The 15,119-nt window shown below is 40.8% G+C and overlaps 1 protein-coding gene across 2 annotated transcripts in view; it reads left to right on the top strand.

The window, feature by feature from the left end:
- The window catches only part of dock11 (dedicator of cytokinesis 11), a 219,956-nt gene that overhangs the window by 28,622 nt on the left and 176,215 nt on the right, over positions 1 to 15,119 (top strand). For both annotated transcript variants that reach the window (XM_060934270.1, XM_060934261.1), the window contains exons 9-11: positions 10,657 to 10,736; positions 10,913 to 10,996; positions 11,119 to 11,259. In XM_060934270.1, the coding sequence (XP_060790253.1) occupies positions 10,657 to 10,736; positions 10,913 to 10,996; positions 11,119 to 11,259 (305 nt within the window). The remainder of the gene's footprint in view (positions 1 to 10,656; positions 10,737 to 10,912; positions 10,997 to 11,118; positions 11,260 to 15,119) is intronic.

The raw sequence follows: 15,119 nt of genomic DNA, 5'->3' as shown, positions 1-15,119 counted from the left end.
GATTTACCCTGTTCCTGAGTGATGGGTGTGTCAGGGTAAGAAGGGAAGCTCATGAAGCGATGCATCCATCATGCATAGTGGCCACTGTACAAGCCTCTGGAGGCAGTGTTATGATGTGGGGTTACTTCAGTTGATCAGGTCGAGACTCCGCAACATTATGGGGCAATAAAATGAAGTCAGCTGATGACCTGAACGTACTGAATGGAAAGGTTACCACATCAATGGGTTTTTTTTCTTCCCTGATGGCACAGGCCTAAAATTAGGGTTCAGATTGTGAAAGAGTGGTTCAGGGAGCATGAGGAATCATTTTCACACATCGGTTGGCCAAAACAGAGTCCGACCTTAACCCCGGTGAGAATCTTTGGGATGTGCTGGAGAAGACTTTACACGCAGTGGTTCGACTCTTCCATTCTCAACACAAGATCTTGGTGAAAAATTAATACAAATCTGGACCTAAATAAATGTGACATTGCAAAAGTTTATCAAAACAATGCCACAGCGAATGCATGCTGTAATCAAAGCTAAAGGTGGTCCAACCAAATATTAGAGAGCATGCCTTCTTTTTTTTAATTAATTAATTTATTTATTTGGCAGGGCAGTGTAGTTACAATTCGTGTTGTGGAACGTCCATGAAACAAGTTCCTGTTATCCTTTACTTTATAGCAGCCATAGACAGCTGTTCCCTCAGCTGCTTCTCTTTTTCTCTCTCGTGAAATTAATAAAAAAAAGAAGAAGCAGATTGTCATGTTACTGAGAAGATTTTCCCAAGTCAGTAAGCTTAATGAAACAGCTTTACCTTTGACTTTTACAAAGCGCTGACACAAAAGAGTCCTTCCAAAATGGCACAAAACTTCAGCATATGAAGTGAAACATCCATCATACAAATCCTTGTGCAAGTTTTTATGATGAAGACAAGAACATATCTGTGCATCAGTAGCATGCATTCATATAAACCTGCAATTTGCCTTGTAGCTGAATGTCCTTTGGACCATTCTGTATTGAGAATTCAACAGCACTGTCTAATTGCATGTAAGAAACAAGGTGTACCTTGACCTTTATTAATAATTCTCCTGAATATAAACTGTCTCACCCACAACCTATAAATAATCAGATAGATAGATAGATAGATAGATAGATAGATAGATAGATAGATAGATAGATAGTATAGCTATCGCTCTGTATGTCTGTCCGTCTGTAAACACTTTAGTTTCCGGAGCATAACTCAAACTATTAGGATTTTTTTCACGAAACCTGACAGTTATGCTAAGTGACTGGTGGAGTTGTGCCTTTTCACATTTTGGGATTTCTGTGATTTTTTTTTTTCCCCGTATTTCCATGGCAACCAATTCAACTTAGAAAAATTTGGGGTAGGGTTTCATGTGGGGGCCGGGGGGGATATGTCATCTCCTGATGACTCTTGTCTTTGCAGCAACAATGTAGTCCGATAAGCTACTGAATTTAACATGAAAAACAAGTTATTTAACCCCGTTCCCATGAAAAATACAATATCAGTAAGCCACATAAGCACTGGTTTTCCATAGTTTTTGGTACTAATGATAATTAGTCCTAATGCATACAGTGAGCTTTGCAAAAAAACACTGAATTAGAAGGTGTGTCCAAACTTTTGACAGGTCCTGTACATAAACCACAGCACCAAAAATGTTTAGTGGGTAAAATTACACTTAGTCAACCTGATTTAGTTCAGCTTGTTGTTCATTATTGTGTCACCTTTACTTCCCTTTCCCAAGTTTCATAGATTATTTTCACTGAGGAACTTGTTTAAGAACTTTTTCCCTTCATAGTTTCCTGTGGGTCAGAAAAGGGGATCTTGAAGAAATTGCGCAACAAGTGGAGCCTGCGTGTGTATACGTGTACACTTGATTCTGGGTGATGCCTTTCATTAGAGCAGAGATCAGCCCACTCTTCTGCCCTGTGCGTAAATATTTTTCCTTGTGTTGGCAGACTGAGACTTGGCAATGACTGGATTCTGCTGTCTGTGGGAGTTTTGTTAGACAGGCCACAAGCTCATACAGTTGACTTGGATCAGTTAGAAGCTCAGCATGTGCTGGGAGAAATGAAAAACTTTTTTTTTTCCTTTTGTACTTGAATGATTCATAAATCATTTTATGGTATTGTTTAAATTTGTTTTATCCTGAAAATTAGCCATTGATGTTGATAGTGATATAAATGTGAACCATGGCAATTATGATAAACATGTTCAGATACACTACCGTTCAAAAGTTTGGGGTCACCCAGACAATTTTGTGTTTTCCATGAAAAGTCACACTTTTATTTACCACCATAAGTTGTAAAATGAATAGAAAATATAGTCGAGACATTTTTCTGGCCATTTTGAGCATTTAATCGACCCCACAAATGTGATGCTCCAGAAACTCAATCTGCTCAAAGGAAGGTCAGTTTTATAGCTTCTCTAAAGAGCTCAACTGTTTTCAGCAGTGCTAACATGATTGTACAAGGGTTTTCTAATCATCCATTAGCCTTCTGAGGCAATGAGCAAACACATTGTACCATTAGAACACTGGAGTGAGAGTTGCTGGAAATGGGCCTCTATACACCTATGGAGATATTGCACCAAAAACCACACATTTGCAGCTAGAATAGTCATTTACCACATTAGCAATGTATAGAGTGCATTTCTGATTAGTTTAAAGTGACCTTCATTGAAAAGAACAGTGCTTTTCTTTCAAAAATAAGGACATTTCAAAGTGACCTCAAACTTTTGAACGGTAGTGTGTTATTAGATTATGTCCACAGCACAACCTGCAGCAGTTTCAGCATATCGCACATGTGGCTATTTATCATCTTTTTGTCCCTGTTCAGCTTTATTTCCTGTGTGTGTGTGTGTGTGTGTTTTTTTTCTGAACTCTGTCAGCTGGGGCCACGTATTAGGTTTTATTCAGCAAATGTTTAAAGATGTTTTCTATAAGACTAAACGATACTGACTATATAGCAGCTCATTTCTGGGGAGGTTATATGTTCTTTCATTATCTGCAACACCTGGCCACTGTAACCTCATAGCATGAAAATTACTGCAGCAATAAAAGTCATTATAATTGACTGCAGTGTGCTTAAGTTATGTTCCAGGTGTTAGCTCACAGAATTCTCAACGCGGGGATTCCCAGAGAATACTGACGGAAAGATAAGCAACGCGTTGCTTTATGGAGGATTTGGTTTATTTGTAATAATAATCCGCCAGCCGTCAGAGTGATGCCGGAGTGTTAGGCTCAAGTTTGGTCGATCTCTGTAAACTAATCCAAAGGCAAGAGTGTCATTAATGGTGCTGATGGAGGCAGATGAATGGAGGTAATTGCAAGACAAGTGTTTATTTAAAGTGCTAGTCTAACAAAAATGACATCATAAAATCCCAGGTTTTCTGTGTGTGATATCCTCAAATACGTTGTAAAGTTTACCAATTAATGGAAAAATTGGTTCAAAAAATAAAATTTTTTGTGTCTGAATTCTGTTCCAAAAATCATAAAAGCTTGTCCACCATTGTTAGATCGCAGCGATTTATACAGTGGATATAAAGTGTACACATCCTGTTAAAATGATAGGTTTTTCTGATGTAAAAAAAAAAAAAAGAGACCACGATAAATAATTTCAAAACTTTTTCCCACCTTTAATGTGACCTATAACCTGTACAATTCAATTGAAAAACAAACAAATCCGTTAGGGGGAAAAACATAAAAAATGAAAAAATGTACGATAAGCTGGTTGTGTAAGTGTGCACACCCTTAAACTAATACTTTGTTGAAGCACCTTTTGATTTCATTACAGCATTCAGTCTTTTTGGGTTCACACCTGCCATCAATTAAAATGACTCTGATTAACCCCAGATAAAGTTCAGACATTTACTCAGTTGCATCCTCCAGCAAAAGCCAGCGTTCGCGGAGAGCTTACAAAGCATCACAGGGATCTCATTGTTGAAAGATATCAGTCAGGAGAAAGGGACAAAAACATTTCCACGGCATTAGATATACCATGGAGCACAGTGAAGACCGTCATCAAGAAGTGGAGAAAATACGGGACAACAGTGACATTACCGAGAACTGGACGTCCCTCCAAAATTGATGAAAAGACGAGACGAGAACTGGTCAGGGAGGCTGCCGAGAGGCCGACAGCAACACTGAAGGAGCTGCAGGAATTTCAGATAAGTAGTAGTTGTGTACTGCATGTGACAACAACCTCCCGTATTCTCCATATGTCTGGACTATGATGTAGGGTCAAAGAAAAACATCCAGGCCCGACTAAATTTTGAAAAAAACAAAGCAAAAACATCAACTCTCCCAAAAGCATGTGGGAAAATGAATTATGGTCTGATGAAACCAAGGCTGACCTTTTTGGCCACAATTCCAAAAGGAATGTTTGGCGCAAAAACACCACTGCACATCACCAAAAGAACACCATACCCACGGTGAAGCATGGTGGTGGCAGCATCATGTTTTGGGGTTGTTTTTCTTCAGCTGGAACAGGGGCTTTAGTCAAGGTGGAGGAAATTATGAACAGTTCTAAACACCAGTCAATTTTGGCCCAAAACCTTCAGGTGTCCGCTAGAAAGCTGAAGATGAAGAGGAATTTCCTCTTTCAGCATGACAATGACCCCAAAAAAGTTTTGGAATGGCCCAGCCAGAGCCCAGACCTAAATCCAATTGAAAATCTGTGGGGGGACCTGAAGAGGGCTGTGCACAACAGATGCCCTCGCAATCTGACAGATTTGGAGCGCTTTTGCAAGGAAGAGTGGGCAAATATTGCCAAGTCTAGATGTGGCAGGCTGATAGACTCCGACCCAAAAAGACTGAATGCTGTAATTCAATCAAAAGGTGTTTCAACAAAGTATTAGTTTAAGGGTGTGCACACTTATGCAACCAGCCTATTGTACCTTTTTTTTTCTCCCCCTAACATATTTGTTTGTTTTTCAGTTGAATTGTACAGGTTATAGGTCACATTAAAAGGTGGGAAAAGTTTTAAAATTATTTATTATGGTCTCATAGGTTTCTCTGATGTAAAAAAAAAAAAATTTTAATGGGGTGTGTACACTTTCTATATCCACTGTAGGTCAGCGGCGCTGCATGTGTGATGTCATATGTGCCACTGCCTTCTTTTGTGTCCACGCTGACTCTATAATATTCTCTGCAATGGCGTGCATTCTTGATACTAATTCTTTTGAAAAAGACAACGAAAGCTATAAGGGGATGGTACACAGGTGTCATAATAATAATTTTAATAATTTTATTTTAGGTGTCTATAGTAGGGAATATTGATTGCTGTTTTAAGCACACCAGATCCATGCAATGGATTTGAAGTCAGATTAAATAAAGGAAATAAAAAAATAGCACAAATAAAGAAATAAAACCTGGATATGTACCTGCTGAAGCAGTTATTAGAGAATCAACCATAGTTGTAAATGTATTCACCCAGTTGCTCTGATTGACTTGTGTTTCCTTTTCTTTTACTTTATGTTGCAGCCTTTTAATTTTGGACCACAGATCTTTCTTATCTGATTTCAGAGTTAGGCAGTTATCACGCTGTAAATTAGAGGAAAGAGGTGGACTTGATGATAATGGCTGTCTTGTAAAGTCTGGAGTGAGAGTTGCAAAAGTACTTGAATGACAGAGTGGAGTTGTAAAAATATTTTACGGTTTACATGTTTTTTTGAACACATTGTTTTTGCTATTTTCCTATAGCCAACATATTCTATTTAGTAGAAAGTAAAAGCCATTCTCTTATCATCACACAAATAAAATAGACCAAAGTGGGTCTGTTTTCAGCAGGCTGTGGTCATGATCTTTTCCTTGAAAACTTAACCAACGAATGAAACCAAGGTCAAGTGGTTCTTCTTCTGAAAGGATTAACATGTGTGTGTCTGTTAACATTTGCAAGCTCTCAAAAGGATAGTTTGCACGCATAGTGGTGTGGTGGTGCTGCATTCACGAAAGTATGCACCGAGATATAATGCATTATTTTGGAAAATATGTTTATTCTTGGGTGGTACGGTGGTGTAATGGTTAGCGCTGTCGCCTCACAGCAAGAAGGTTCTGGGTTCGAGCCCCGTGGCCGGCGAGGGCCTTTCTGTGTGGAGTTTGCGTGTTGTCCGCGTGGGTTTCCTCCGGGTGCTCCGGTTTCCCCCACAGTCCAAAGACATGCAGGTTAGGTTAACTGGTGACTCTAAAGTGAGTGTGAATGGTTGTCTGTGTCTATGTGTCAGCCCTGTGATGATCTGGCGACTTGTCCAGGGTGTACCCCGCCTTTCGCCCGTAGTCAGCTGGGATAGGCTCTAGCTTGCCTGCGACCCTGTAGGACAGGATAAGTGGCTACAGATGATGGATGGATAGCTTTATTTGTGATTAAAATATAACGTTGTTGCATTTTTAGAGACCCCCACAGATATACGATTTTACTACTTTCATGGGAGCCAGTCCTCACTTTATGGGAGCTCAGCTCCCAGTGGCTCCCACATAATTCGAACCATGACCCTAACAAATTCCTGCCTGCTGCGTGCTCGCTGCACACAATGCATATGACGCAATGCGTCACCCGCTTCTGCTGGCTCCAGCACTGAAACTGAAAGTGCCTAACACAAGCTTGACCCTTAGTGTGAGGTGAGCTCTTTGGGCTCGCACTTATGACTTTTGTTTCCAGGTTGTAGGAACTGCTCCGCGTACCAGATGACACTTGAATCCTTCTACGTGAATTTGCCTCACAAATTTATCTTTTTCAAAATGTATGGAGCAGACACCAAACCATCCTGTTGGCTTGAAGTTACCTCTCTTTGTCCGTACAAATCAAACCCATTAATTCCGTAAGTGTCCTGCTGACTTTGTGCTATAATGGATCGAAATATTGCTTTTTTTTTTAAATCGGCTGCACTTGAACAGCCTTGAATGACACACCTCTTAGGAGACATGCTTTGGTTTTAGTTTTGTTTTGGAATTTAAAAAAATCATTAAAAACGTGCTACACTTTGCAAAGCAGGCAAAGTCAGAAATGCTGCGAACTTTCAAACGTTGCGCATATGATGTCACTGCTTTTGAATTAACAATAACTTATCAGGAACGTATTTGTGTAATGGTGGACTCAAAGAGCTAAACTTTACCAGCTAAATAGAACATGTTTCTGGTCTCGTATTAAAATACAATTTAGACAGTAAACTATTTAACATGGGCGGCACGGTGGTGTAGTGGTTAGCGCTGTCGCCTCACAGCAAGAAGGTCCGGGTTCGAGCCCCATGGCCGGCGAGGGCCTTTCTGTGTGGAGTTTGCATGTTCTCCCTGTGTCTGTGTGGGTTTCCTCCGGGTGCTCCGGTTTCCCCCACAGTCCAAAGACATGCAGGTTAGGTTAACTGGTGACTCTAAATTGACCGTAGGTGTGAATGTGAGTGTGAATGGTTGACTGTGTCTATGTGTCAGCCCTGTGATGACCTGGCGACTTGTCCAGGGTGTACCCCGCCTCTCGCCCGTAGTCAGCTGGGATAGGCTCCAGCTTGCCTGCGACCCTGTAGAAGGATAAAGCGGCTACAGATAATGAGATGAGACTATTTAACATGACTAGTTTTATGAGGTATAATTTCCAGGGGTGATGTCATTTTCATAAGACTAGCACATTAAAAAACATGCAGGCATACAGATCCAACTTGTCAGGCAAAGGCAAAGTCATAAACAGGCAAGGATCATACAAGGCACAAACGGAGTATCAGAGAATAGACGAAAGGCAAAACAAACCGAACTAAGTCAGGAGTCAGAGTAACTAAACAGAGAATCAAAGCTTGGTATAGACAGATGATATGTACTGTGCATATACTTTGTAAAGTCTGTGAGAGTTCAGCGTCCTTATAAGCGTGGCGGCACGGTGGTGTAAGTGGTTAGCACTGTCGCCTCACAGCAAGAAGGTTCTGGGTTCGAGCCCCATGGCTGGCGAGGGCCTTTCTGTGTGGAGTTTGCATGTTCTCCCCGTGTCTGCGTGGGTTTCCTCTGGGTGCTCCGGTTTCCCCCACAGTCCAAAGACATGCAGGTTAGATTAATATGGGACGACCTTGGGCTGAGGTGCCAAACTCCCAACTGCTCCCTGGGTGCTGTTAGTATGGCTGCCCACTGCTCTGTGCGTGCGTGTGCGCGTGCGTGTGCGTGCGTGTGCGCGTGTGTGTGCGTGCGTGCGTGCGTGTGTGTGCGTGCGTGCGTGTGTGTGCGTGCGTGCGTGCGTGCGTGTGCGCGCATGCGCGCTCATTGCTTGCATGTGTGTGTTCACTGTTTCAGATGGGTTAAATGCAGAGTGTGTGATGAATAAAGTTGTGCTTTCTTTCTGATTGCGCTCTAATCCAGGACAGGCGCATGTAATTAGTCCTAGTGGTACACTCCATGCGCGTGGATGAGAGCCAAGCTCGAGTGCACACAGACGTGAGAGAGATTATACATTGGGTACAGCTCAAAACCTTTTGGTGTAAAGTAAACAGACTGGGAGATTTAGTGTTATATGCTGATTTGTTTCAGAACGTTGGGGAATGCCTTCATCAAAAGGGTGAATTGTAGCCAGCAGCAAATACAGGTTACACTTAATCAAAATATCCTGGCTGTTAAAAAGCCTGCTTCAAAAACACGAGGATAAAATATGAATCTAATACAGTGAGTGAATTTACAAGTAGGCTACACTTATTAATTTGGTTGTTTTTCACCCAAGTGAGACCAAATACAGTCTGAGCATTTGTCTAAATTTGATAAAACACTGGTGAAGAGGAATGTATATTGGAGTGATGTTTTTATGAACTGTTTCACTTTTTAAAATCAAATCTGTGTTTTCATGTTTAACCACTCGTTATTACAGGAGCACAGAATATTAGAGTACGATGGGACTGGGGTGAAGCTAGTGTTGCCAGATACTGCTGACGTTTTCCAGCCCAAAACATGTTCAAATCCGCTAAAATGCACTTAAAACCCCCAGTCTGGCAACACTAGGTGAAACCAATAGAAAATCTCACACACACAGACAGACACACACAGTATGCTTCAGAAACTGCATATCTCTACATATAAAGAATTACGTCAGTTGAGGATATTATATGGTAGCGCGACGATATGAAGTTTATCTTCAAGTGATGAACTTATTTCACGAGTGAGCGAAGCGAACAAGTGAAATATTTTTCAGCACAATGTTCTTTATATTATATAGACACAGACACAAAAAAACTAAGTTTAATCAAAAGAATTTAAATTTTGTACAGGTTTGCCATTTTGACAGCACACGTGAAGCCAGTGGGAAAACACTGGGAATGACATCATCGGAGTGAAATATCAGGAATTATTATACAGTGTTGTTGCTGGGGTGTCATGGCTCAAATGGCTAAGGCACCATGCCATAAATCCGGGGACCCGGGTTCGATTCCGACCCGAGGTCATTTCCTGATCTCTCCTGCTTATTTCCTGTCTCTCTACACTGTCCTATCTATAAAAAAAAACTATACAGTTTGAAAGTTTGTGAACCCTTTAGAATTTTCTATATTTCTGCATAAATATGAGCTAAAACATCATCAGATTTTCACACAAGTCCTAAAAGTAGATAAAGAGAACCCAGTTAAACAAATGAGACAAAAATATTATACTTGGTCATTTATTTATTGAGGAAAATGATCCAATATTACATATCTGTGAGTGGCAAAAGTATGTGAACCTTTGCTTTCAGTATCTGGTGTGACCCCCTTGTGCAGCAATAACTGCAACTAAACGTTTCCGGTAACTGTTGATCAGTCCTGCACACCGGCTTGGAGGAATTTTAGCCCATTCCTCCGTACAGAACAGCTTCAACTCTGGGATGTTGGTGGGTTTCTGCACATGAACTGCTCACTTCAGGTCCTTCCACAGCATTTCGAGTGGATTAAGGTCAGGACTTTGACTTGGCCATTCCAAAACATTAACTTTATTCTTCTTTAACCATTCTTTGGTAGAACGACTTGTGTGCTTAGGGTTGTTGTCTTGCTGCATGACCCACCTTCTCTTGAGATTCAGTTCATGGACAGATGTCCTGACATTTTCCTTTAGAATTCGCTGGTATAATTCAGAATTCATTGTTCCATCAATGATGGCAAGCCATCCTGGTCCAGATGCAGCAAAACAGGTCCAAACCACTTTTTTGATGGAATAAAAACTCTATTCCCTTCTGGCGGGTTTTATTCATTTGGTTTCACTCATCTTCAACTTGTTCAATATCATGCTAGGTGAATGGAATATATATGATATACCACTCAACGCCAGCCAATAGTAGTTAAATATGTCACTCAGATCCACAATATATTTCACATGAAAAATACAAGTTTTTCAACACGAGAAGATAAACATCATATTTTCAAACCAAAGTGTGATTTTTCTTATTATTATATAGACACTCACAAACAATAATGACTCAAATTTATCAAAACAATTCATCGATTTCCTCATGAGTGAGGATATTGGAAAATGTCACTCAATGTTCCGGATGTAGTTCGTATGAAAAATACGAGTGGTGTATTTCCCAGTAAAACACTCGTATCGATATAATATAGTGTTATATTAGTATCTTAGACTATTTTTATTGCTCTAAGTAACAGCAGTCCTACAAAGTTCCATGTTACTATATTACACGTGCATATACGTATATGTTTCTTTTATTCAGATGAAGAAAGCAGTAGCCAAGGGAAAACAGAGAGCATTACCGAGGGCTTTGGGCGGAGTCTTCATCCAGAACTTATGAAGGTAAAGTACATGATGATAAATAATTCATTCCATTTATCATATTTTGATGTACTCTAATTTGTCATCAAACTGTCTAGTACGCATTAAGTTGCTCAGAGAGCTTTTTTGCGCACTCTCTCGCTGTCTCTCTGCTCATCTCCCACTCTTTATCACTTATATACAAAATCTATCTCCAGTATGCCAGAGAAACAGACCAACTCAATAAAATCAACAGGAATGAATGTAGGCAGAGGATCCTTTCCCTCGATCCAGAGACTCAGGTTGGTAGCCATTATACTCTCCTCCTAAATTTTTATTTGGGTGGGTCTTTCTGTCTTATACTCTTCCTGTGTCTGTGGTCTAATGACTGGGTCTAATTGATATGGTGTTATTGTCTTCTCAGAAATTGGATTTCTCAGGCATCGAGCCAGATGTGAAGCCATTTGAAGAGCGCTTTGGTCGCCGTATTATGGTCAGCTGCCATGACCTGACTTTCAGCCTGCAGGGTTCTATCAGTGAGAAAAGCGACGGAGTTCTGACCAACGTAGGAGAAATTTAACTACTGCTTCATATCTATCATTCTACACATACCAGAAGGTGACAGATTAAAGCAAAACTCAGCAGGTCAGAGTAGTGTCTCAGGAATGTAATGTAGATCAGGGATTCTTAACCTTTTCTGCTTTAAGGCCCACCTATTCATAATTGTAACGAGTCGGGACCCATTAAAAAAGATCCCCAATTATTTTGGCTCATCTATTCTATTAGAATCTAATAATCTACTGTAAAGTGTGTTAATGGGATGCAACATCATTCTGTTACAGATGGGAGCCTAGGAATTAAATAAATACAATATAAACAAACTGTTTTTAATTGTAGGTATTGTATTTAAAACTGTATGGATGTTCCAGAAGCCAATATAAAGCCATGCATGCAGGGCATTCTCACTCAAAAGGGATTAATGATCCAAAAGTGGAGTCTGGTCCATTAACACAAGAACTTATTGCCATGTTTGTGTACAGAAAACAAGCAATTTATTAAACCCAAGAACTTCACTCAAAAGAAGTGGATACAGAAACCACTCAATGAGATTAGATCCTTACACGCTAACAAAGAAGTATTTTTCCTACGAGTTGGAAGATTATCCATCAGTTGAGTTCCCCGACATCTCAAACTACCTGGTGCTGCAGACATCGTTCTACACGGACACACAGATGAAAACCTGGAAGAGCATGGAGGAGTGTAACTTTTTACATGTGGCTGGGTTAAAGATCTGGGGATCAGGACACTACAAGAGAGACGGCGGTAGACGGATCTAAGCACAGGAAGAGTGTTTATTAGAAGGCGTGATATTTATAACAACAAAGTGCAAATGAAAGCAAAGCAGAATCATAAAGCAGAGTATTTACACAGCATTATAAACATGGCCAGAAACAAATGTGACTGTGATAATGATACTTTGCAAAGCCTCCGTGAAAACAGCCTCCATGTCTGTGTGTGCTGGTTGCACTCAGATCAGTATCAGGTGTTTCCCATAACGACTGCGTCCCAAGAACGTGCACGCCAGACTCAAGCATGTGAAAGTGTGACAGTTAAGTGTTCACCTGCAGTGTGACCACAACTTTTAGCTCACGTGTATATTGCGATGCATCGCCACCAAAATGGCTCATTTTCATTGATAACCCATCGCAAAACATCGCGAGACCGTAGCTTAATGAGGCTGATGTGACGTCAGATACAACCCAGCAATTGTACCCTACTACAAGTAAAAATTAACTTCCACTTGGAAAAAAAAATTCACGCCCACTAGATGGCACGGCCCAGTGGTTGAGAAACAATGATGTAGATAATCCTTGGAGGTATTACTTCCTGTTTTGATGGTATTGGACAGTGTATCTAACACATCACTCCAAAATCGTCCATGTTTTCAGTTGGATTGATTTGTGGTGACTGTTAAGGTCACAGCATATGATTTCTCATCTCATCTCATTATCTCTAGCCGCTTTATCCTGTACAGGGTCGCAGGCAAGCTGGAGCCTATCCCAGCTGACTACGGGCGAAAGGCGGGGTACACCCTGGACAAGTCGCCAGGTCATCACAGGGCTGACACATAGACACAGACAACCACTCACACCTACGGTCAATTTAGAGTCACCAGTTAACCTAACCTGCATGTCTTTGGACTGTGGGGGAAACCGGAGCACCCGGAGGAAACCCACACGGACACAACATGCAAACTTGCCGGCCACGGGGCTTGAACCCGGACCTTCTTGCTATGAGGCGACAGCACTAACCACTACACCACTGTGCCGGTAGCATATGATTTGTTTGATCATTTGTACTTATCAAACTCTAGTGAATAGGGATATTGTCATGCTGGAAGCAACCACTCCCATCAGGATAAAAATGTTTCCTCATAAGATAAGGGTGATCAGTCAGGATAATTTCAGAGGACAAGTGGACACAAACTATGCCAACAAAATGCCCATACAACAGAGCCACACTTTTCTGTTTGTCACTTGTCTGTGTTTATTTTTTAATGCTCTGTTAGAATTTGTTTGATGGGTTGATAGTAAAAATCATTTTCATATCACAAACTAGCAGCTGTAAGCGAAAGAACCAGTTCAGCTATGAAAACCATCGCAATACACCTTTGTGGCCGAATTATTTGAAGACTAAAAGTGCATTCTGACACTGTTTTCGTCTGAGTGTTGATCGCTGAGTGGTTCATGTATGCCTGTGTTGTGATGGTTTTAATGGATGAAATGGTTCTTTGGCTTAGCGCTACATTTGATAGATTTATATTAAATATTATTTTTAGTTAACAAGCTAGCAGCTTCTTAGTCTTTATATTCAGACATTTCTGCATATGCGTTAACTCACTCCACTGAAATCAATAAGAAAAGGCACCAGGCAAATCAGTCTGAATGAGACTTGAATGAGGAAGGCTGCCATTTTGGCATAAGCACTGCTTCTGCAGAGACAGGGCTATAAACCACAGTAATGAACGTTATCCTCAGCAGAGCGCTTGGGATGGCATAAGGGCAAGAATGCTGACAGACACTAGTGTGGTTGGAAAAACTGTGGCACTCCTCCCAATAGTAAGCATGAGAGGCTTAGAAATATTTGTAAGTTACGGTGTAGACTTTCATAAGTCATGCAGGCTGGTTGTGTTTCAGTCTTAGGCAGAACCAGATGGAAATATTTTTTATTTGGCTGTTCAGGTTGCTAATCAGTATGACATTTTCTATAAAATCATAAAAAGCACCACTGTTGCCTTAAAAGTAGACAGCCTTTCAATTTCATAAAATCGGTGAAATTTAATTCCCTCTGAAATTTGGTCATTGTGATGTATATTTATTTTTGTACAACCCCAATTCCAAAAAAGTTGGGACAAAGTACAAATTGTAAATAAAAACGGAATGCAATGATGCGGAAGTTTCAAAATTCCATATTTTATTCAGAATAGAACATAGATGACATATCAAATGTTTAAACTGAGAAAATGTATCATTTAAAGAGAAAAATTAGGTGATTTTAAATTTCATGGCAACAACACATCTCAAAAAAGTTGGGACAAGGCCATGTTTACCACTGTGAGACATCCCCTTTTCTCTTTACAACAGTCTGTAAACGTCTGGGGACTGAGGAGACAAGTTACTCAAGTTTAGGGATAGGAATGTTAACCCATTCTTGTCTAATGTAGGATTCTAGTTGCTCAACTGTCTTAGGTCTTTTTTATCGTATCTACCGTTTTATGATGCGCCAAATGTTTTCTATGGGTGAAAGATCTGGACTGCAGGCTGGCCAGTTCAGTACCCGGACCCTCCTTCTACGCAGCCATGATGCTGTAATTGATGCAGTATGTGGTTTGGCATTGTCATGTTGGAAAATGCAAGGTCTTCCCTGAAAGAGACGTCGTCTGGATGGGAGCATATGTTGCTCTAGAACCTGGATATACCTTTCAGCATTGATGGTGTCTTTCCAGATGTGTAAGCTGCCCATGCCACACGCACTAATGCAACCCCATACCATCAGAGATGCAGGCTTCTGAACTGAACGCTGATAACAACTTGGGTCGTCCTTCTCCTCTTTAGTCCGAATGACACGGCGTCCCTGATTTCCATAAAGAACTTCAAATTTTGATTCGTCTGACCACAGAACAGTTTTCCACTTTGCCACAGTCCATTTTGAATGAGCCTTGGCCCAGAGAAGACGTCTGCGCTTCTGGATCATGTTTAGATACGGCTTCTTCTTTGAACTACAGAGTTTTAGCTGGCAACGGCGGATGGCACGGTGAATTGTGTTCACAGATAATGTTCTCTGGAAATATTCCTGAGCCCATTTTGTGATTTCCAATACAGAAGCATGCCTGTATGTGATGCAGTGCCGTCTAAGGGCCTGAAG

Source organism: Neoarius graeffei, chromosome 1 (genome assembly GCF_027579695.1).
Source record: "Neoarius graeffei isolate fNeoGra1 chromosome 1, fNeoGra1.pri, whole genome shotgun sequence".
In the NCBI taxonomy this organism is placed as follows: Eukaryota; Metazoa; Chordata; class Actinopteri; order Siluriformes; family Ariidae; genus Neoarius; species Neoarius graeffei.
Note: the sequence above shows the minus strand (reverse complement) of the source record. Positions and strands in the feature narration are given on the sequence as shown.